This window comes from Oryzias latipes, chromosome 18 (genome assembly GCF_002234675.1).
Source record: "Oryzias latipes chromosome 18, ASM223467v1".
In the NCBI taxonomy this organism is placed as follows: domain Eukaryota; kingdom Metazoa; phylum Chordata; class Actinopteri; order Beloniformes; family Adrianichthyidae; genus Oryzias; species Oryzias latipes.
In genome coordinates this window covers 17,598,048-17,623,292 of record NC_019876.2, presented here as the reverse complement: position 1 = coordinate 17,623,292, position 25,245 = coordinate 17,598,048, and the positions used below count along the sequence as shown (strand labels likewise).

Below are 25,245 nucleotides of genomic sequence, written 5' to 3'. Positions count from 1 at the left end.
CTGATGAAAATTGTGTTTTTGGTGTTTTTAACATTTTTCTGATGATGGAGGTCATATACCGGTAATAGGAAAATTAAGTGTAAAAAAGAATTTCTGAGTATTTCTTTTTTCAAATAGTTGGGAATCAGAAGCAGACGAACAAAAACCGCTTGAATAAGATCGTATTTATGAAATAAAAATGCGTTGGGCAGGTCACAAACTTCGTACTTTGCTCCATTTCGATGAATCAACTTGCAGACAAATAGATCCATGGACATCTTTGTTTTTCTGGCTCAAAACTGTTTGGCTTGATTGCTTCAACATTACTCACCATTTTTGTTGTCCTTGATGTTGGGTTGGCGGAGTGAGGGGCTGTAACAGAGAGGGGCGTGTAAACAGAGTGCCCTCATATACAGGTGATGGGAAGTGGGGGCGGGGAAAATTTCTAGTGAACTCCTGCTCCTCTGCTGGAACTATGTTCTAGAAAATGACATAATCATAATTAAAGGACCACTGGGAACACTGAACAATAGATCAAAAGATGATCGTAGTGGGACTTTAAGTGTTTGGTTTTTTGTAACCATGTAAGCAGAGTTAAGCTGGAGAGCAATTCAGATCCACACTCTTTCTGTCTGTTTGCCCAACTGTTTATGTGCAGGAAAAAAAGTAAGTTTCAACTCTGATATGTAACCCAGTTTAAGACAGTTGGGTTGTGTTACCAAACAGGGGAGACCTGGCCTTAAAGGTGAAGAAGCATCCTCCAAAACTGCACCTTTTGAACGGGAAATTTTTTTCTTGAAATAATGGTCTTTTACCTTTTTTAAGCGTCTTTTTTTGCTGTGTAGTATTTTCTGGTACTAAACATGGCCTCTGAAGGCCCACAAACATAGCTGCAGGGATCTGGTCTGATGGAATTTTACCCAAATGATTTGCTAGAGTGAGTCTTATCTGTCTGAAACTAAATCACAGCAAGTGAAGGGGCACAGTGTGTGCAGCTGCTCCTGCAACAGGAACCCATTCATGAGTGGATTTTCTAATTAAACTAATTGAGTGTCAGCTTCATTCAGTGTTTTCAGATGAGTAAATCAGGAGGACAGATGGAGGAAAATGGTGGTTTGTTCTAAAGAATCTGTTAATAAAAGGTTTCTGATAGCCAGAAATTCAGATGAATAAAAAGAAACATTTGTGTTTGCAGGTGTTCAAAACAATTCCCTGTTAAAAAAAATATCGAAAAAAGTTCAATTTACTGGAAAGAGACCAGAAGGTGAGAAAAATTCTTTTCCTTGTGCAAAAAGTCGTTTTCACAAGAGAAAGAATAGCTGAGAATCTGATAAACACCAGGTCACCACTTCAAACGTTAGATCTTTGTGATGCCTTTGCAGTGTGACCATGCACACTCCAATGCCTCACAGATTTACACCAGTGGATGTGGGTGAAGGACAAACAAGCCTCATCCAAACTCTGCTTCTAATTTGAAATCACTCCTCTGGCTAATGCAGATACGAGATTTCATCAGTACATCTTTAAAAAGCATGCAGTTTTTCAAAATCTGAATTTGACTTTTTTTTTTAAATTGATTAAAGAAAATGTCATCATTAATTTTTGATGAGCAAAATAAAGTTAATTTTGGTTTTAATTTTGATTTTTGGATTACATTTACACCAATGCTCTTGTCAGGCGATCCCTGGGACGTGTCGCCCCAAAGGTATTTGTTCCTGTCCTTGTAAGGAGACTAGTGCTGTTGCTGAATTATGACTGAGGCAGCTGTGTAGCCTCACACCAGACCACAGGAAGTTCAACTATGTCAGCAGCTGAAGCCCCTCCCATTGTCCCACTGGCCTCGAGTGCCCTTGTGACATCAGATATCAAGCTCCAAGACAAACGGAGGTAGCTGTCATCGTCATATTTTGTCATCACAACATGTGTGTGGTTGTCAAGCTGGTAATTCATCTCCTGTGCTCAAAGGAAAGAGTGACCCAAACCAAGTGGTTTGAATTCAGATCAAGGAATGGCCTCTACAGATGAATGACAAAGCTTTGGATTTACAATCTGAAGGGTCTTCGGTTTTGGTCTATATGGTTGCTTTGGTTTTCTCTGATAGTTTCTTTGGAAGAAACAAACACTTTGGGACCCAAACACACAAAGTGAAAGACCTAAAAACAAGGTTTTCTGTTTGCTTGCAAGTGAACCCTGATGTGGTGACAGATGAGTTAGTGAGAACTGTATTTTTCAGACTATAAAGTACACTGGTTTATGAGGCACAGCAAGCAATGGAAAATAGTAATAAAATGAATTAACTATTGGGGATGCAACAATTCAGTTTCTTGCATCCATCCATCCATCCATCTTCCTCTGCTTATCCGGGACCGGGTCACAGGGGCAGCAGTCTAAGAACAGATGGCCAGACTTCCCTCACTTCCTCCAGCTCCTCTGGGGGGACCCCGAGGCGTTCCCAGGCCAGCTGACAGACATAGTCTCTCCAGCGTGTCCTGGGTCTTCCCCGGGGCGTCCGCCCAGTGGGACAGACCCGGAACACCTCTCCAGGGAGGCGTCCAGGAGGCATCCGGACTAGATGCCCGAGCCACCTCAACTGGCTCCTTTCGATGTGGAGGAGAAGCGGTTCTACTCCGAGCTCTCCGCGGGTGACCGAGCTTCTCACCCTATCTCTAAGGGAGCGGCCAGCCACCCTGCGGAGGAAGCTCATTTCAGCCGCTTGTATTCGGGACCTCGTTCTTTCGGTCATGACCCATAGCTCATGACCATAGGTGAGTATTGGAACGAAGATCGACAGGTAAATTGAGAGCTTTGCTTTTTGGCTCAGCTCTCTCTTCACCTCAACGGACCGATACAGCGACCGCATAACTACGGACGCCGCTCCGGTCCGCCTGTAATTCTCTAAATTTGGTTCAAACCTCAATTCTTGGATCAGGGTTTTGTGTCGGTTCGATTGTGTATTATCAAACAACAACCAAAGAATAACATCTCTGAAAATTCTTTTTTTCCTAATCAGCAAATAATAATGAAGGAAACCTTCAACTAAGCCTGGTGTAATGTAATCAAACAGCAAATAATAAATCTTTAAATCTACCTTTTGTTGTTTGATTAAGAAGAATTTAATTCTTCGTGTGTGACTCTTTAAACGTGAACAGATTGGGATGCAGTAGGGATGCAGCGAATCCCCTACAGCACCATTCGGTTCTATGCTGTAACATACAGTCTGGTAAAAACTGAGAACTGTGTCATGCCTTATAACTACACTACCCAGAATGCCTAAAAGGTTCGAGAGGCAGGGAACTGATCAGAAGGGTTGATGGGAAGTTTTTCTAGTGAAATGTGTTCTTTTTTTTGTGTGTTGCCTTTGAAGTGAGTAAAACACGACAGATAAGTCAAACTTTATGGACTCCCAACAATCCATCAAGCAGTGTTGGTTCATAGTTCATCAAAGTCGTACTGAAACATTTGATAGATTCTTGCCATGAAAATCAGTTCAAGGTTTTTTCAATGAAAGGATATTAGAGTAGTTATAAATCAGTAATGGATGGTGATTTTATTTTTATTTTTATTTGAAAACAGTGTTCAACATATCTCTATAGAAGTTTTAGAAAATACTGTCTGTAAGTATGGTGTGGGATGGGTTTTTTTTTTAGTCCCACTTTGATCGCCTTTCGCTTTATTTTTAAAGCATTTCCAGTTGTTTTAATTATGATTATGTCGTTTTTTAGCCCAAATCTAAAAACCTGTATTGTTTTCTATAACAGTTTCTTCATTTGTGAGCGGAGCTGTTGGCTCGGAGTAGACCTGCCCCCATTTCCCATCATTCATCTGTTTACACACTCGACCGCTAGCTTACGGCCCCTCACACCCCCAACACAAAATTATCGGTGTAACAAAAATGGCGAGCGATGTAGGAGCTATCCAGCTGTACAGTTTTAAACCAGATGCCAGCTCAGACAGGGAAAACACAGACGGACGTGGATCTAGTCATTTGCAGGTGATGCATCAGAATGGAGCAGAGCAGGGAGCTTTTGGCCCATGACTGTTGCTGTCCGTCACAGCTATAAGCCTTTTCCAATGGCATTTTTTGTCTGCTCCTGATTCACAATGATTTGAAAGAACTACGGAGAAATGCAAATTTATACTTAGTTATCTTTTTAAATGTCTTCCCTCATCAAAGAAATGCCACAAGAACATGTTAAAAACACCAAAACTCCCACTATCATTGAAGTGGGTCTTTGATGATTTGCCTCTATACTTTCATTGCAACAAGTAGAATGAAATTTTTCTTTTTCTAGATTGGTAAAAACAGGGAAATCTGTAAGAGGAAACAGTGGTGGGCAAAAAAAACATACATCTGTAATCTGCTTTTTGTCAGATGTTGTAACCAAAAGGTCTCCACGGACTTTGTAGTTCATTCTGAAGATTGTAGAGTGAACACAAACTACGTTAAAGATTTTCTGGAAACAGAACAGACGTCTGGTTTGCGTAAAGTTTTAAAGTTTTTATTATAATTTACTTTAATGTAAATATTGAATTTACACCACTATTAAACTCCTGTCATAATAAACGTGTCAGTCAAGGTCTAACAATAAATGCAGTTTTTTTTAAATTGTGCAGTAGCAGTGCATGCAAACTGTGTCTTTTAGGACAGAAACTTTCACCTACAGTTTTCAGCTTTCTCTCAGCAATGAGAGGATTACGAAACCCAGTCAGGAACTGACAGAAATGTCTCAGCCAGTGGCTAAATTGCAGGATCAAACCAGTTTTACCTTCTATGAATAATTTTCTGCCTTGTATGAATGTTCCCTGCTCCCTCCCTCCACCCTCTGACAGCAGATGTTCCCACAGTACAGTTTGTGTGTTTTCTTGCTGCTTGCATAGACGTGTGGAGCCGGGACAAACTGGCTGAGGTCGCTTATAGCTAGCTCCTGCCAAACCCACCGCTCAGCAGGCTCTCCCTCCTTACGCGCTGCATAGTCTAATCACCCTACAGACTATGCTAATGAACAGATAATGCTGTGTGTAGCAAAGAACAAAAGACCATCCAGACTTATATTTAAACGAAGACTGTTCTATTTGATAAATGTAATTGAAAACATCATGATTGAAAGAAACAGCGGCCTTTCACAACACAGTTCTGAATATTCAAAGAGCAAGACAGATAAATAGATCAAAACATTTCAGGTTAATGACATTTTCTCAGCCACAAAGCCAGATGCTATCAGGCTTTCCGAACGACCTATAAATTGTTTGTATTTTATTCAAATCCCCGTTTAGACAATTCAGTGGGATTCAAACTCAAACATCCAAAAGGTCAGGATCTTTTAAGTTAAAAAAGTCTAGCAAATTAAGTAAAAAAAAAAGTTCACGTCCTTCTTTTTACTCATTCCATCTGCAGAAGGCAGGGAATCTAAGCAGCTCTGAATCTGGGAACGGTATATCCTGGAACAAGTAGCTACTAGAACAAAACAAAAAAAGATGCCAAGAAGAAAAGACAACTTGCAAGAAAAACTAGTCCAGCTAGCACCCTGACTAGGTTTGGTTTGCCTGCTAGAGCATTTCTACCCATACGATAATATCCAAACTTTTTTGGATTTTTTGCAGAGGTTTTGCACTGTTGGCAGTTTGCATTACTACTCTCAGCGCATGTCATTTGCTGTATTTTCAGCTTGCACAAGATTCTAAGGTGCCCCATCAGTGAATGGTCTAATTTTTAAACGTATGTCATATGTGAGGTGCATTAAACTATAAGGCAAAAGAGTCAGAGATAAGTCCATCAGTCAGTCAGACTTTATGAACTACGTCTACGGTAACTCTAGAACTTGTTTGCAACATGCTACATGTGAGCCACGTTAGCGTATTCACTCACAACACTTGCACTTCCCAACTTTGTTTGCAACACATGAAATACTTTTTGATACCACAAAAATACACATTACTGTGACTACGCTAACTCCCAACCTTGTTAGCAACACGTAAGAAAAACACAGTCAGACACTGCTGCACATTAGCCGAACTAAACTAAATATTTTGACAGTCCGGCAAAGACCTCTCTTACTACATTAGTTAGCACAACCAGCGTTAATCAATGAATAAAGCGCTCTGTGCTGCTTTTTTTTTTGAAGTAAGCCTTTTTAAGTGCACCTTACATTGTGAAAAACATGGAATCCCTGTTTTTTTTCTTTGTTTGTCGGAACACCAATCTGTATAACTTGCAAATTAGTAATGGAATCTTTTGTTTTCAGGTTTGAACAAAATTCAGATGAACTTTGCTGAACAAAGCAGAATGTCAGAGGAAATCAACTCTTGTGCAGACCAAACAGCTCAGTGTGAAAGAGCTTGTTGACTAAAAGATTTTAATATAGTGTGGGACCAGCTCAGTGGCCTTGTGATAGAGTGTCCGCCCTTGTCCAGCCCAAGTCATACCAAGGATTGTAAAAATGGGACCCAATGCCTCCCTGCTTGACACTCATCATGAAGGGGTAAACCACCAAATGGCTCCTAAGTGCAGCTGTGTCTGCAGCTCACCGCTCCCCCAGGGGATGGGCCAAATGCGGAGGATAAATTTCACACATCTAGGTGGGTGATAGATATTGGGACTTTAACTTTTTTTTGTTTACTATGTAGTGCCCTGGATTTTAAAAGCAATTCGGACACCACGCTCACTACCTTTTTTCTTTTTTTAAACAGCTAATATGACATCACCAATTTCACAAAGTGAAAATCTAATTGATATGAACGTTTTACAACGACTATATATGAATCCACCGAGGTCTGAAGATGAAAATGCTGATGGTTAATTTAGAAACAGATTGAAATATATTTTTTTCACAAAAATTTTTCAAACGCAATGCACTTGGGGCTACATTCGCCAGGCTGGTGAGCATCGATTTAAGGCCCGTACACACCGGGACGAATATTCGCCAGGCGTTATTCGCCAGGCGTTATTCGCCAGCGTTTTTCGCCACGTTTTTTGTGTTCACACCCAGGCGATTTTCGCTGACGATGAGCCGAGCGAGCATGCAATTTCATTCCCTGACATTAGATGGCGCTTAATGTAAACAGAAATACTCCTGTACACAAGGTGGCGCTGCGCAACTTTAGGCTTCTTAAAGTCGCTTTTTCACTCAGAAGAAGAGAGCAAGTATTTACGCGCTAGTCAGAATAATAAAAAGAAAACATGAATATTTCAAGCACCAGTAGCTCCAACTGGTGCTTCGTTCGGGGATATTTTAGAATGTCCGTCATTATTTCTTCGCGGCAGTGTAGACGCTACTTGACGTCTATCTTCTTCGCTGGTATGTGTGCTCAGCAAGGCAGTTTTGTGTTTGAGTGCCCCCAAGTTGTGTTTTACTGTAACTTCAGAAGCTCCAGACACGTGTGCAAAAGCGGCATTCTCATTGGTCGAATAGATTTCGACGCGACGCGTCGGAAAAAAAAAACGAACCCGAGGCGTTTTTTTTTTTTTGACGCTTTGACGCGTGGCGTTTTTTCGCGTCGGTGTGCACACTCTCATTGGTGCCCTTTGTTTAGTCACGAGGCGTTAAACGTTGGCGAAAATCGCCGGCGAAATTCGTCCCGGTGTGAACGGGCCTTTACACTGGTTTTTTCACAGACACTTCTGGGAAATTTTTAGGGCACTCCATTTTGGAACTGTAGATTCCGACAGCACTAGAAAATGGCGAACGCACTATATAGTGCACTTTGTAGTAAGTAGTGAAGGTATTCGCAAACAAGGTTGGAAGTTACAGGCATTGGGAATAGGCCAACGCGGGTAACACTGCTAACGTGGCTACTATTTAGCGTGTTACAAACATGTTCTAGAGTTACTGAACACAGTGAATAAAGTCTGACTGACTGACGGACTCATCTCTTACTCTTTTGTCTCGCTTTATGTGCTTTATAGTTCAGTCCGCCTTATATATGACATAAATACAAAAATAGACCATTTATTGACGGTGCAATGTATGAACTGATGTGCCCTACCGTGTGAAAAATATTGTAGATGTAATAACATTGTTTGCTCAATTTTTATTCCCCGTTTAGGACTTCGACCAAAAGTCCAGTTTATCCTTGAGTGGTCAGTCGATTTTGGCATTTCATACTGACTGTTGCTCAGGGTGCCTCACTGCGGCCCTGCTCAGGTCAGAGTGTGGCTGACAAAATGACTAGGTGGTAAAAATGCTGACATGTCAACTGTCTGGTGTGAAACTTGTATGTGGTTGTTATTGAAAGGATAACCGGTGCTTTGAAATGAGTGAGTGTTGAGTGTGTTGAAGAAACACATGACTGGACACCGAGGTGGTAGCTAAAAGTTTCGTCAGTCATACTCGACTATCCAGTACTGGCTGGTTTTGCTCCACACATTGATGGTTGTCTTTGCTTCCACCTTTTTGTTTTGTCGGTTTGGTTTTTTGGATTTCCCTCAAAGCGACTTTGTGCTTTCACCACACCACTCTGAATTCTTTCAATGTGACTACCACTTCCATGAAAAGTGCCTGAGAACGCCCCCCCCCCCCCCTTTTGTCCCACTGTTCTTTTATTCCACACTCTTCTCACAAGTGTTCCTTAACTCAACGTTGGATTAGAGGTCTGCACAACACCCGCCAGTCGGTTGGCAAAGTCGGTCACCATGCTTGAAAGAGCTGCACAGAGCTGCACAAACAACCCCCCCTCCCTCAGCATGTGAGCTTTAAACAAAGGAGAAGCCTTCCTGCAGCACGTTCAATGCACCAAAACACACATAATTATGATCTATTCATATCCTTCCTCTTTTTAATTGGGTCCGTTTCTGAAAAGAGTCAAAACATTTCTGTGAACGATTCCGAAACAATGAGCACAAAAGCCACCAACTATTCGGCCTCTCCAGACATGCATATTTTTAACTGCATGCAGCTCCACAACCAAATGTTAGGTAACAATTACTGCAAAGCTCCATGGCAACAAAAGCTTAGGTGCTTAATCCACACCTAAAAAAATAGGAACTGCTTGTGCTGACGGTTGCTTTTGTGAGCAAATGCACTATCCTCAGGGGGCGCTCTAACCTCTGACCTTGTCTTTGCTGGCAGTAATCCTGTTAGAACTGGCTGTCTGAAAGGATGGACAGATAATGAGGTGAGTAATTGACAGAGTGATTGACTGGAGCTTCCTCTGCTGGATAATCGGGGTTAGAGAACAGGACAGTTTGTGCAGGGGCTTTTGAAAGCGTCTGTGGTCACAGCTCATGGTGAGTTGAAGGGACGCACCTAAATTAATATTTGAACAGACATAAATAGAAGAAGAATAGAAGAAGAAATAATAAATTATGCCTGGTTCTTTTTTTTCTTTTAAGTTTCGACAATCTTTTATTTTAAAAGATCTTTTATTTTGAAAAATTACTGGATTCTGGGAGGACGCCCCGGGGAAGACCCAGGACACGCTGGAGAGAATAGGTCTCTCGGCTGGTCTGGGAATGTCTGGGGGAGCCCCAGATGGAAGTCTGGACATCTTTTTTAGACAGCCGTCCCCCCAACCCGCTGCCGGATGAGCCGCTCCCGGATGAGTGGAAAAGGATGGATGGATGGATGGATGGATGGATGGATGGATGGATGGATGGATGGATGGATGGATGGATGGACGGATTCTCTCAGCTATACCTTTGATCACTTGAGCTGTAAAGTTTGGTCAGGGGAGGAAAAATGGCTACATTTGAACAATCTTTTTTTCAGAAAAAATTTGTTTTTTAAAACTGACAGGAATCTGTTTGCTACATTACATTTACTTGAGCGCTAACAGTAGTTCGGCGGCGTGCTACACAAGAAAAGATGTACAGTATGTGGAACGTTTCCTTACAAATGGATAAAGGATTAGTGCAGGGATAAAAGAACAGATGGAAGAACGGGCTACAACTTCAAGACAAAAAATAAAAAACAACAACAATAGGCCACCAGGGGTCCTGCTTAAAATATGGATTTATTGAAACAGGTGATTTTCCCACACCTGTTAACATAGTACTCACAACGTTCATTGGCAGAATACATTACTAGAGATTGATGTTCTAGTTGTGTTATCTGTTGTCATTATTATTATTAAAAGATTTGTTTTTTGTGATGATCAGAGTTTTTTCTTTTTAAAATCGGACCAAAATTAAGCATCCCTGGCAACCCCCATCCCTTTCTGCCGGGCCGCAGTAAAATCCCCAGGGGTTGACCGGTCCCCAACCACATAAACGTTGGGGGAACACTGCATCAAAAGACCTAAATCATGCAAAATTTCAATTTCAATATCATTGTTAATTCCTCACAAAAAACAACCCTGAAGTGGTATTTTGATCAATTCATGCATTTCTGCGTATTTCTTTACAAACCTGCACTCTGAGCACCTGCCCCTCCCAATCCATGGAAACAAGTGGGTTCTCACATTGTGATTTCACAAAGTGAGGAACAGCCCCCTCCAGGAAGACTCTGTGCTGCCAGCACCGCCCACAGGCCAACACAAAAACCCACTTTCTATAGTGGTGATCAGCTAAGACGCTTTCCTGACGCTATGTACAATATGCTAATCTATCTTTGCAAAAGTTTAGATGTTGTTTGTTTTCGTGGGGACAAACGCAGACCTGCTGTTGAGGACGACTCTAGGATGACATCATGAAATAGGCTGCACCCACAAGGAGAGAAAGGCGGAGCCTCAGAGATCAAGTCGTCTTACTTCCGCGTAGGAAAGTAAGGAAAAGGGTTGCGAAAATAACTAATATTTAACAAAACCTTTTTATATAGTGTGCCAAAGGTAACATAATATATGGATATAGTTTACACTGACAGGCCTAAGAATTGCACGACAAAGACCCTTTAAAAAGAGGTGCCTTTGTTTTTCTATAAGGTTTATTATTAATCATGATGAATTTTAGTAAACTTTAAGTCAATCCATGTGAGAATTTAAAAGATTGTTTTTGTAAAATACTCTAAATTAAGTAAAAAGAGATTTTTCCTTTTAAAAATGACTTTGTGGGGTTTTATGATAGCATAACCTACATTAATTCTTTCATGAACTCTTTTATTGGTTTGGAAAAGTCCAGCAAATTTTATCCTAAGACCCTCTTAGAACCCTTTAGGTCATCAGGTGCTGGTCTGTTGGTGGTCCCCAGACTTATAACAAAAACCCATAGAGTATTTATTTTTACTTTATTAATCATATAAGGATAATATACTTTTATGGTTGAAGTCACAATTAAGATATAGTATGTAAGTTTTTTCACACTAAACACTCATCCGTTTCTGTTTTTCTTTTTGAAGGCTGGCTGGATTCTGGTAAAAATTGCCACGTTTTTTTTTCTTAAAGCTGAATTCAACCCTGACAGGAATTATGAATTAATTAATTCCAGGCATTTCCGTAGGCTTCATGAATGAACATCAATCCAAACTAAAGGACATATTATTCTGTTTGTGTGCTTAAGTGTCACAAAAAACTGAACAAAAATAGACAAATTATTGTATTGTAAATTAGATTGGCAGAGAAGCTGAGACGAAATCCACCAGTAAGCTAATTACCAAGAAGTCTAATTAGGTGGAAACCTTCATTAGCCATGTTGCAAGTATCGCTCCAAATTTTACTCCTCCAACAGGAAATTTGGTCGTATTAGTGAGTGTTCATTTTGGTACTGGTGGCCTACTGGGCCTGATGTTTGCTTTTGACCTTTTCCACAACCTTGAATATGTTTTCCTTTCGCTTTTCAAAAAATCCAGTAAAACCAATAAAGTATAATAATTTTATAAATGAAAACTATTAATCTATTTGGAAGCAGCAGTTAGTTTGTTGTGGGGTCTGGAATCATAAACGATAGGTCTAGGCCCCTCCCCTCAGTACCTTTTTCCTCTCCACTTGTTCGCATGCTCTGCAGCTGCGAGTTGGTTTCTCCTCCAGCGTGTTCTACACAGAGAGCGCAAAATACTATCATTACAGCAGCAAGTTGACACGATAGTAAGGACACCCTAGCGCAAATCTCAAAAACATTTTTTGGAAATGAGCGGTTTTAGTCTAGCAAGAATGCGGGGACAAAAAAATGGCAATTTGGGGGGGGGGGGGGTTGCCCCTTACAAGTTTTCTCCACATTTTGTTTTCATGTACATCTTTTTTGTATTATTGCAGAAGTGCATCCCTGGACACTTAAATATATGCGTCATTCATGCACAATAAAAACAGTAGAATTGTGGGTAAAGGATGTACCGGTATACCTATATAGCACTTTACTAACTTTGCTTTAAAGTCACAGTTCCAATCACCTGTGCACAGAGAAATTCACACTGATGGTAGCTCTGCTCCCTTACAAGGTGCTGACCTGTAACCACCAGGGCCAATACGGGGTTCAGTATCTTGCCTTTCACAAGATAGACAGCTGGTTCCAATTGCAGCAGGTTTATTAGCACAGCTAAAGAACCACAAAGCTAAATCAGGGTCAGACAGGCAGGGGTCAATAACAAGCATGAGAGCATCAGAGAAGAAACAGGAGTAGTCAGGATCCAGGTGAGCTGAAGCGGTGACTTCCATTCAGAGGTCAACAATTCTATTCCTGCCCCACAATGGGGTAAAATTCAAATTCATCTCAAATCTTAGTTTTTAATTCTTTTCGCCCAATCCTAATGGTCCCATCTTTCTGTTTCCTAAGTTACACCCGTTGACTGTACTTGAGAACTGGATCAAGTGAGTGTGACATCATTGACTGTAAAATGAGAACTGGACTGAGTGACCCCCCCCCCCCACACACACACACACACACACACACATTCTGAACAGGAAGTACTTGCTAGTTCCAAGAAGCCAAAATCCCATAGACTTCTATTGAGAAATAAAATACTATCACTAAGTCATTCTGTTTGTCAGAATAACCATTTTGCTCTGATACCTTTTTCCTGGCATCGTCTTGTTAATCCTAATTTTTTTAATGATATTTTTTCTTTATTACAAGTTATAAACTGACCAATCAGATGCCTCAGTAAAAACATGTGGTGCCCGCTGGCCCCCTCCTCGAACGTTTCATCGACAGATTCTCCCGAGGCGCTTTCAGTGGAAGTGGTGTGGACTTTGAATAAGCTTACTCATGATTGGCGATAGTAGTTGCCACTAAATCAAATCAAATCAAACTTTATTTGTATAGCAAACCCGCTTTACATAAAAACATAATCCAATTTTAAAAACAAAAAGCAAGACATTACACAAAAAAATATGTATAAAACCCATGCAATGCCAACAACCCCCAACCTCCACCCTCACACATGAACACCATGGTAATGTATAAATGATTTAATGAAATTATGCAAATAAGAAATCTGGATTTGCACTAAAGTGAGGAAACAACATTTTGGGGACCTGTCAACAGCAGTGACCGACCTTCCAATTACGTTCACATAATACGCTACCACAACATTGACTCAGACCACTTGTACCAATCACTGTCATCTGGTTCCAACATGGCGATACGAAAAAAGGCAACTGAATTAACTTTATTTAGCTGGAGGCAGAGGTAAGGCCTTTTCTATGGGTGACGTCACACCTGCTCTGTCAAGTTCTAAATACAATCAATAAGGTCATTCATTGAAAATTGTTCACCTCTGGCTCCAATGAAATGAAGTAAATGTAGTAGACATTTTTTTGCAATATGGACATCGCCAATGTTGGAACCAGAAGTTGTCAGTAGGCAGTGATTGCTTCAAGTCAGGCTAAGTCAACGTTTGAATGGCAACCAATCACACCAATTAGGACTGAGCTTGTTGAAAGTCCACACCCCTACCACTTGAAAGTCGGGTTGGGAGAGTCTGTCAAATTATCGTAATAAAGCATTCGACTGTTTTTTTTTTTTAAATAAATATGACACAGTAAGTCTCTGGTATTTTGGCTTCTTGGAACCAGTTAGTTCTTCCTATTTAGAACGCGAGGGAAGAGGGTTTACTCAGTCCAGTTCTAATTTTCAGCCAGTGGTTAGACCTTTAAACAAAAGGTTGAGGCGTAGGGATAAAAATGAACAAATTTAGACCTTTGAATGAATCTGGCTTCTCTGGGTGACCAATAATGTATGATAAAATATAAATTCTGAAATGTTAGGCCTTTAAGCCTTTGTATGTATACGTGTTGCCATGCCAAAACTGCTGTTCAAAACTTTTTGAGATCATTTAGTTTGTCCTAAAATGCATTTGAATCCCATTTAAAATGATTTTATAAGTCCCTGATGCAACTTATTACATGAAAATGTTATGTTAACTTATTCACTCCAAGGTGATTTGTCTTTGCCAGAGGTCCTTTCGTTGGATAGACCTCTTCTTCTTATGTGATAGTTCATTTAAACTCAAGGACCAAAAAAAAAAAAAAACCTTATTTGCCTGAAATTAAATCTCCATTTACTTGTAAGTAACTTCTGTTGCAATTTCATAACAGTATGAATGCGGAATAACTTTCCAGTTATTACTTTTGTCATGGTTTGGGTTTGTTTTGTCTTGGTTTTTGCTTTGTTTCTTGTTCTGTCTTGTTTGGTTCTGTTTCCTGTTTTATTTTGAAAGGCTTCCTGTCTTGTCATGTCTTGAGTTTTACTTCCTTGGTCCCCATCTGACCTGATCATGTTCACCTGTGTCTTGTCTGTATATAAGTCTTGTCTCTGCCTTCCTCTTGTGCTGGTCCATTAACGTTACTTACGTCTTCTTGTCTCTTCGTCCCTTCTGCCATGTTTCATGTTTCTCGCCACGCCACAGTAAGTTTTGTTTTCGTTTTGTATTCCTGCTCGGCAGCGCCTTTTGTTCATTAAACACCTTGCCCGGAAACCATTTGTCTCCCGCCTCTGCGTCTGGGTACTACCTGCTCTCCTGCCCCCCACACCCTGACAACTTTCCAGAATCCATTAATGCTTGCTTCCAGAATTTGTGCTCCAGCTCAGTGTTTTTCAACCAGTGTGCCATGGGAGATGGTCAGGTGTACCGAAGGAAATTACCCATTTTCACTTATCTAAAAACATTTACCATCTCCAGCATATCAGCTCTTTGTTTGTCCAAACAGGCCCTGATAAAACACTGAGTAGTTAGAAATATGAAAGATCATAAAATACTTTTTTCTTTGTGTTTTTTTGTTTCTATGAAGGAAATTTTGATAAGAATGACAGTACCGCGGTTTAGCCGCAGCTACAGCTCTGTTTTCGGAAATGTCCGACCCCTTTAACTGTCTCCACCAATCACTCTAGGAGGCTTAATCATCCGTCATCAGTCTGACCAATCAGAAGTGGTTAAAGTCCTCATTTCCTTGTTCGGATTCTGCTCATAAAGTCTCTCAGTTCCAACAAAAATAACAGCTAAAGCTTGTCTTCAGCGGTGTAGCTTTCTGCAGAATCCGGTGTCAGACCGTGGAACAAGTGAACAAAACAATGAAGCTCAGAGAAGCGAGTCTGTCTTCCATCTGCGGCAGTTTTCACACTACATCTCCCATGATGCATTGGGTTAAAGTGACAGCGTCTCAGCGTACAATGAGTCTTCTCTGTTAAACGTCTTGAAACCACAACGAAGACACATCAAACAGTTTTTAAATGTTCTTGATGAAATCAGAGGTCAACAGTTTAGTTATCCTTCAAGGTTTGTGTTTACTAACAGCCAAACATCCCAGAGTTTGGTCCAAGTCATCTTTCCAACTGAAACACTTTTCTAATAACGTCTGGATTATTTTATGTTAAACTTAAGAAGAAGTAATAACAACATTTAAGAAACAGGATGTAGGTGAAGTGGCCCTGTAAACCCTAGAGGTGGTTTTGGGTGAAAATCCCAGTAGACCAGCCCAACAACCATGCCCCATTCAAAGTTCCTTCAATCACCTTTCTTCCTCATTCTGATGCAGTTTGAATTGCAGCAGATCGTCTTGAGCACGTCTACATCCCTAGATGCACTGAGTTGTTGCCATGTGATTGGCTCATTGGAAATGTACGTTAATGAGCGGTTGGACAGGTGTGCTAATAAAGTGGCCAGTGAATGTAAGATTACTCTCAGTTCATAGTCTTAAAACACCCATAGTGCATTAAACTGTTATCTGATTACAACTTCAATTATCTGAGAAATGTTGTCACTTCAGTATAAAGTGTCATAACATTACAGATCAAATTTATCCTGTTCAACTTATTTTGCCTTCCCATGCTGAGTCATTATTAAACTAAATGTAAATAAAAATGAAGACACTCAACTTAATTGTTTAAAGACTGTTTTTATTGTTTCAAAAAATTTACCCAATGAACTTCATAGTGCAAATACAGTGATTTACATAAAAAAAAAAACATTTGTTAAAATCAGCTCTTTTTATGTCCAATAATACACACCAAAAAGATGTTTAAAAAAGGAAATACATGAATATGATGAGCTTTTTTAAATACCAAAAAACGTTTAAAAATCTCCGCAGGTTTGCTTCCTTGAACATGCATCTCATAGGCGGCAGGATGTTGCTGGATTAGCATCTTCAGAGCCCGCTATCACTCTGTAACAAGACACAAGTCAGAAATAGCACAGAGCTGTTAATAAGTGTAAGCATCAGGTTAATGCATAGAGCTAAGATAGGATCATTCAGTCATTCACTCACTAACTATACAATGATTTCAACACAACGGTTTCAGTGAAAGCTGACAGGAGCCGTCATGTGCTAAATCTAAGCTTAATCTTCAAAATGTGTGGACATGTGTCGGTTCAAAAGGACATGGAAACATTTTCAAAGTCTGACCTTCTCCATGTTTTGCCAAGTTTCAGGCTTACTTATTGGATGTTGATGGAATGAAGCAGCTGATTAGCTACTCAAGCTAACGTGCACTAGCTTATTAGGAATAAATAGATTTAGCTTTTTGTGATACACAGATTTTAATTAGTTCTGTATAGTAAATAAACGTTCAGAACATCTGGCTTCGAAATGACATTACTTTTAGTAAACAGCAGTTTAAATTGGTAATGTTCTGGTAGCGTAAATCTGTCTGTCAGCAGCCCGGTAATGACTAGTGCTGAAAAACACAACACCCTCAGAATGATCTAGAACAAAAGAGGGCAGTACCCCCCCAGAGAAATGACCCAGACAACATGAATATAATTTTATTTGACTTGTAAAATAAATCAAATGAAAGAATGATCATTTATATTTGGAAAATATCTATTTAGTTTCTTTATTACAGTGGCTTTTTTGTTTTCATGGCCTGTAGCAGTCCTGGACTGCAAAGGCCATATTGTTTACACAATTGTACCTTCTAAAGCTACAGGCACACCAGGCATGACACGTTCAAGAAGATCAAGCTTTTAGCCTGTGGTGTTCACACTGGACAAGCAGGGAGGGGCTTCTTCTTCTTTTTCTACTGTTTACTAGCACATATCTGTCACCTACAGTTTGAAGAGGTTTGTTGTGAAATGTCAAAGTGGTGAAAATCTTGTGAATCTTGCTCCAGGCTTTTTCTTTCACAGGTTTGATATGCAAAACACTTGAAGTCATATAATTCTGCCCGGACACAAACCAGAATTATTATTTTTTCCTCCATGATCAATTTGCACTTTCTTGAATCAAAAAGAGACGCCATACATACATTACTACCAAATCCAAGTCCCAAATTGGTCAAAGTTTGACCAATCAAATTGAATTAACTTTCAACTTGCATTCAATATATGCAGAGCATGAAAACGGTCGTAGAAAGTTGCGTAGCCTAATGAGAGTTTTGAATGTGGAAGCCCGAAACGCGTATTTACACTTTTTTATGTTGGCTATACATGGTAAATGGCCGTTGAACGCACGTTGCCAAGGGCGGTGTAAACATAGCTTTACAGCGCCTTAGAGCAAAAAAAATTTCCCCCCGCCACATACTCAAAAACATAATGAAATTTGAACACACTTGGTGAAAATGAATTTTGAGTGTAGTGAGCGAAACCCCCAGATGATGACATCACAGCAGGCATAACCATCAAAAAATTGTTCAGGCCGAAGTCTCTTTAAAAATCAAGTAATGCAACCAAAACACACGCGACAAGGACATCCATAGAAGTCTCGAAATTATTATGGGATGGCGACAGGACCCTATGGCTTGGTGGCCATGTTGTAGCAAAGTGTGAAATGTGGCAATTTTTACATTTTTTGCCCGATATGGGAAATAAACATCTTTAAGCGATCTTCATAAAATTTCACACAGATACCACCGGTTTAAGTCTACAACCACAAGCAAAGTTTGCTGACCTTTGACCCCGGAAAGAGACCGTCATCTTGGATTTTTATTTAAAAAAAATCCTCCGTTAGTACCAGTTACAAACTCCTCCTAGGGATTTCAATCCATCACATCCTTTCTCCTCGAGCATCATTGTGAAGTTATTTTGGGGAAAAAATGTTAAATTTAGAAGTTGCAGATTTAAAACGGCGTTAGCTGACCTGCTCCTCGCACTTTTTTTTACTGAAATATTGGGACGATTTAAGACATGAATCTCAGCTCAAGCTGAACAAAAAAATACAACATTCAATATAAACCTGTTAGGAATCTGGCTGTGGTTAACAAAACACCTCCGTTGCTCTTGGAAATCTAGAAACTGAACAAACAGAGAAGTATAGCTCCCAGGAGAAAAAAAAATCAAAATTATATACTTTAAGTTAAACACTTGTTTTCCTTCTGCTTTTTCAAAGTCACTCCCCTAACGCTGAGTGTATTTTGACAGTCCTTTTCCTGTTCACTGTAACAGGCCTGGTTCTGATAACACACTTTACTTACTTCCTTGGCCACAGTATCAGCCCAGGATGAAAAAAAAAACAAAATCACTCAACTTTGCCCCTTTTCCTGTTTCCCACAGATCTCATGGGAAATATAAAAAGGCACGGAAACAACGCAGTGATTTGGCTCACTCCCAGTTGCAAAAAAATAAAAGCATGAATGCAGTAGTTGTGTAGTCCTAACTAACTTCTTAAAGCCCCTCCTCCAATGAAAAAGGTGCTTTCAACACAGCCTTTTTCTGATGATGGAGAACATGTAGAGCCCTTCTTCAGTAGATCAAAAGATGATGGGAGTGGGACTTTAAGTTTGTCATTTTTAAAGACCTTTCAAGACCTCAGAACCTTTGTAGCTGGTATTTTTTTAGTGTTTTGATTTCTTGGGTGCTTCACTCACATCCTTGTCGTCGCCCCTGCAGTCGCCACAGATGCATCCGATGCAGCCGTTGATCACCTGAATGCCACACAGGACGATCTGCAGCAGGCCCATGAACAGCAGGATGAAGAACAGCACAATGTGCCACAGGACAGCGTTTTTGGGAAACACACACAGATCCCATGTGGTCTGGTTGGTGAGGTAGTTCCCACTATTCCTGTGAGGAAGAGTATAAGGTCAATTTTTTAGAGACCACACTGTTTCACAAAAGAAACTCAAATGCAATTGTTGTTACATTGGAACACATGAAGCTGAAACTTTTAATGATCTACGGGCTTACAGTACCCTCTTGTAACTCTAGCAATGCCTCTGGTTGTGAATAAAGAGGTCACCACAACGAATCATCTGCCAAGAGAATCTCAACATCTTCGTCTCTGCTACCTCCAGCACCTCTGTCAAAGTCTCTAAACCAAAAACGTGTTCTGCACCTTTCCTTTCCTTTTTACTGACCTTCTTTTGTCACACATCACCCCTAAAACCATCTTCCACCCGTTCCAACCTGCGTGCACACGCTTCTTCCCCTTTTTCCCACATTCAAGATTCAAGAACAACTTTGTTGTTCTGGACTGTTCTGGACTGTAGACCCTAAGTACTTAAAGTCCTCCACCTTGTCCACCTCTGCTCCTTGTAACCTCACTGTCCCACTTGAGTCCTTCTCATTTATGCACATACGCTGCAGCTGATCTTCATTTCTCTCCTTTCCAGAGCAAACCTCCACCTCTCTAGATGTTCCTCCACCTTATCCTTGCTCTTGCTGCAAATCCCAATATCATCTGCAAACATCATCATCCTCGGAGATTCCTGTCTAACCTCATCTGTCAGCCTGTCCATCATCACAGCAACCAATAAGGAGCTAAAAGATGAGTCTTGGTGGAGTCCCACCTTCAACTTCTACAGCACATCTCACCACTGTCTTACAGCCCTCATACATGTTCTGAACAACTCCCAACAGTCATCTCTGCCACTACAGACTTCTTCATTCCATCCACAGCTCCTCTCTAAATCTGCAAAAACACAGTGCAAGTCCCTCGGACCTTCTCTCTTTTCCTCCAGAAGTATCTACCAATCAAATACTGCATCAGTGGTACTTTGATAAACTGTACAGTTGCTCACAAATGTTCACTTTCACCACTTTACTTCTACTACTACACTATAATTTCATTTATCAGGTTTAACACAGACCACAGTCGTTTTCACTTTTTTTTGCAGTTTATTTTGTAATCTAATTCCACTTCCCTGTAATAACTGCTGCCCTTTACACAGCTGCCATCATGAATACATGTTTATTCACCTGTCTGAGTCTGCCAATAGGCTTCTGCTGGAGGGATTCATGTATGCTTGCCTGAGCTTGTAAAATGCATCAGAGGCAACTCTTTCCTGTGAGTCTTTGGCCTTCAGGGCCTTTAACACAACTGGCAGGTAAAACTGACTTTTATGTTGATTTTATTCATTTCTAGGTTGAAACATTTAGAAGAAAAAATGGGATAAAATGATATTCTGCCATTAAACTTTATTCCAATCAAGCAGACACTAGAAAAATTGTATCAGCCAAGTGTGCCACCTACTGGACAATCCTGTAATAACTCTTTAGAATTGAAAATGTGTTCCCTTCATACATACAGACCCTTTCCAAAAGTTAGAATATCATGGAAAAGTGTATTCATTTCCACAATTCCATTCAAAAAATGTCCCAATGTTTCAATTATTGCAAGTATTTATTTGTTTGTTTTTTGGGATAAACTAGGGTTCTGGTTCAGAAAACAAGAAGAATACTGTAGAGAATTCTGCCCATATTTTGCAGGAAGTTGTAAACTGAGTTTCACCAATTAATCATCTACTAAACTCAATGCACTTGCCCAGGTGCATTGAGTTTAGACATTAAACAGGTGTAGTTGAGTTTAGTCATTAGTTTAATGACAGATGCCATTAAATTGGTTCAGTTGGGTTCAATTGTCTGAATTCGGTTCAATAAGGAAAAGACTTCAGACTTGACAAGGCAGAAGACTATCACTGATCCCCTCCATAGTTCTGGATGAGACACAAAAGTTCATAGATAAGGAGGTTGGCTGTTGACGGAGCAGATCAACAGGAAGTCAGGAAGTTTGGGCAACATGTGTCAGGAGAAAATGCAGCAGCAAAAGATACGACCGTGGGCTTTAGAAGATTATCATAAGACAAGATTGAAGAACCTGCAGAAGAGTGGAATGAGGTGATGGGCTCCAACTGTCGGGTTCCTCAGGTTAAGTCACTTCTGAGTCTGGACCAGAGGAAGAAACGAAACGTCTCAACTGGCCAAAGAGAAGAAGGACTCGACTGTTGACCAGTGGTCCAAGGTCCTTTTTTCTGATGAAAGGAAAGTGTTCCTTTCATTTGGGAATCAAGGTCCAAAGGTTTGAAGGAAGACAGTTGAGGAGCAGAACCCATTGAAGTAATTAATTTTTGAAAACACAAATATTTATTAATTTAATTCAATCATAATCTCTGGCTTTATCTTTTTGCAAAAACTAAGCAGTAAAAGGTAAATTCTCCACAGATGTCTAATTTTCTGAAATCCCGTTTTTGTGGGTTTTATGACCTGGAATTTATGTATAAATAATAAAATAAATAAATTCAATTAAGAAGAGGTCCTTGAATCTATACTCTATGAAAGTTTAATTGTTTGAATGGAATTATGTAAATGAATGCACTGATTTTTTGGAAAAGGTCTGTGTCTGTATAAAATGATATATGCCTGTGTGTGTTACTTACTCGTCAAAGTTCTCAAAAGGGTATAACCATTTGTTCTCAATGTTCTGACACTTGGGTCCAACAGCCAGGCCAGCTGAAGACACGCTGATGCAGTAAATAGCTCCAAGAAGACCGAAAGCCGAAGAAAAGACTGAGTTCAGCATCTGCAAAGGAACGGACATGAAGGAATCCCTGCAACAGACTGGGAGCCTGTTCAGCGTGTGCCCCCCCTTTAACCCAACTGTAGATGGGATAGGCTCCAGCAACCCAGTGACCCTGAAACGGGTTCAGTGGGTTCTGACGATGGATGGAAATAAAAGGACCCTCTTTAAAACTGATCAAAACATTTTTTTTCATCAGAAAGAAAGCTTACAATTCTGATAACTTCCATAATTAATCTTTAAATTTTAGCAAACATAACTGTCAGAAACGTGATGACTTAAAAAAAGATCAACAGATGCAGAACCTTATTGGTCGCAGACATAAATAAAGAAAAGGGGAGAATGGCTCAAAAGCCTCTAGGGGAAAAAAAATTACCGTAGTCATATAGGAAATAAAAGAAATATTTTTTTAAACTGTTAGTAGTGAGGTCAACAGGTAAGTCAAGCATTAAAAATCATGACAGCATTAAAGAAAATCTAAAGATTAAGCTAAAATAAAGAGATAAAGCTTCAACTTTAAATAAATACTTGCTATATGCTCTTTGTTTAAAAATAAATCCAGATGTTTTTCTTAACTTTTACAGAAAGCAGAATTTGCTAATAATGCTGATAAAACCGCGTCCTTTGGTAAACAGATGATCACACCCTTTTTTTTTTTTTCTTTGGTTGTCACTTCTCGTAATCAGGTTTTTTCCCCGCTTACACTGATATCTGCTGTAAATCTGCTGTAAATGACTTAACTCACCCGGCAACGGTTGCCACAGCAACCTTGTCCACAGCAACCCTTGCCCCCTGCTCTGATGGCCGAGCAGCTCGGGCACAGAATCTGTAATATAAAGAAGAAATTCCATTTGTGATCTAGACTCAGGTTTGGAATTTCCCGCTTAAGGTTTAGAACATTCAAGACCTTCTTGGCATTTATGATTATAAATTTACACATTTGGACAGAAGATTAAATCATTTGCTTTTTTTTTTTTGTTCAAATTCGAAAACAAATAACGTTTCCCAAAACGGTAAAAAATGTACATTCAAATTTTGCAAAAAGAATTCTTAGAATACAAAATTGGTGTGACATCAAGGGTTCATCCTGCAGAAAGACAACAACTCCAGGCATAAATTCAAGCCATACTTCCTGACAAAAAAAACACAGTTTATTTAGTTAAGCTATCAGCAAATAACCATCAAGCCAGTTTAGTTTGAACTGGGGAGATGAGTGAAAGCCAGGAAAACAAACACATTTGAACATTTCTGAACGTTTTTATGTAATCTATGTTGTAAAAAGTTAATTATGAATATTCAAGATAGATACTAAGATGAGTCAAACGTGTGAATGTCTTTTGGCTCCTAAATTATTTCCTTTTTTGTGTTTGAAAATTGTCAATTTTCACATTTTTCCACAACAATATGAGGAAAAACTTTCACACAAGTAACACCAGCTTAGATCTGCGACCCCAACTGAGGTTTTGTTGACCTTTGACCTTGAATTTTCCCCAAAGAAATCTTCTTAAGTACCAGCTATAAATTTAAACTTCTCCAAATATTGCAAGTCCAAATTAATTAATCAATTAATTTTTATGAAACAACAAAGCATTTATATACATTTATGTCCTCACTTTATGTACTTATCTATATATATATATATTTTTTTTTCTTTCAAAAATTGATTTTCAGCAACTTCAAAGTAAACATTTTCATTAAAAATTGGTTGCAAATTCTGTTTAAATCTCTGTTTTTAGCACTGCAGTGTTGGACTCCACACAGAAAACTTTAGTTTGAATGCTACAGGTTGTAATATTCACCAAAAATTGTAGAATCCTGAAAAGCTTTTTCCTCCATTTTCGTCCCTGTTTCTGTATAACTGGTTGCATATATTTTATTATATGAAAACAAACAGCGGAGTTAACAATTAAACACACAATCAGCTCTTTGTCTTCAGTTAAATCAAAGACAACTTTTCTTCAATCACCAGAGTGACGTAAATGGTTTGAAGTAGCAATAATTCGGAGCGATAACAGCAACAATATCAATAGGAGGTTGTTTTTTGTAGATATAAGCATATGACTAGTATTCCGTCAGACGCTTTTATTGTTTTTACTACTTTAAACCTTAAGAAATTTCTAAATTACTTTCAGAAAAACAGAAGTTAGGATCAGTTGACTTAGGTAAGTTAGTTAATTATTTCTTTCTTTTTTATAAAAAATGCAAATACCTCTGAATACTTTTGAAAATTTTGAAAAGTTGTTCCATCAGTAATCAGGGTAAACAATGTTTGGCTTTTATTTTGAAGAGTTCCATTGAAAGATTTTGATATCATTTTTAAATAAATATCTTTTTTTAGATTGTACCTCCAAATAAAATCCCACAAGTCTCTTAAATGTTGCAAAATCCCAGCTTTTTAGTAAAGTCAGGAAGATTAAGGCAAACTACATCAAAAAAAGGTCCATTTGTTTTTGACTTTTTGAATTTTTCAAAAATAAAACTCGATCCATAGAACTTCCTGAAACAAACCATAAGATTTTACAAGCTTACACAAGGACAAGTTAACAACTATGAAATCCAATAAAAAGAAACAATAAAAACAGTCAGTACTCACAAACAGGCCTCCGCCGATGACTCCCCCCATGAGCCAGACCTGGAGGGAGATCTGATCGCTCTCCAGTTTCTTCCCATCAGGGAAGAACAGCAGAATGTTGGAGACCATGGAGATCAAGGCTGTGGTCAGGAGGATCAGGCCCACCAAGCGGGCACACTTTCCCGTGCAACACATGACTTTTATTCTTTCGAATCCTCCTGCCCGTTCTCCTTCTGACTGGAGTAAAGTCAGGGAAAAGTTGGTGAAACCTGAAGAAAACAAGAAGCTGATAGGAGGAGATCACCACAAATGTTGACAGCAGCGAAAGTCAAACAGTTTTGGTGACAGAGAACCGGAAGCAGAGAGGGAACAAAGGCCGAGCTTTGGTGTGGCCTGATCCAACTTCTCCCCCTGAGTGTCCTCTCATCAATTTATGAGCATAAAAACTAAGTCTTAATAGATAGATTTGTGTTATTTCTGTGCAACAGGATGACGTCAAATAAAAAAGACACAATAATATAAAAAGTATCTGTTTGTGTGCTAAGGGGGCTTTACCAAAACTGTCAAATGCCCTTTGGTACCTGCTGAAAACGGTTATCTCTGGCCTGTTCCATTTATGGCTCACTGCAAACACAGAGAGGGCTCGGCTCTCTCAAGAAATCTTT

General features: G+C 39.5%; 1 protein-coding gene across 1 annotated transcript; it reads right to left on the bottom strand.

The window, feature by feature from the left end:
* Positions 1 to 16,156: 16,156 nt before the first annotated feature.
* On the bottom strand, positions 16,157 to 25,023 carry tm4sf5 (transmembrane 4 L six family member 5). The gene is made up of 5 exons (XM_004079826.4): positions 24,602 to 25,023; positions 22,754 to 22,834; positions 21,869 to 22,011; positions 19,082 to 19,277; positions 16,157 to 16,443 (listed from the first exon to the last, which is right to left on the bottom strand). Exons 1-5 carry the CDS (start codon positions 24,773 to 24,775, stop codon positions 16,426 to 16,428), a joined length of 612 nt encoding a protein of 203 aa, XP_004079874.1. The 5' UTR covers positions 24,776 to 25,023; the 3' UTR covers positions 16,157 to 16,425.
* Between the last annotated feature and the right edge of the window lie 222 nt (positions 25,024 to 25,245).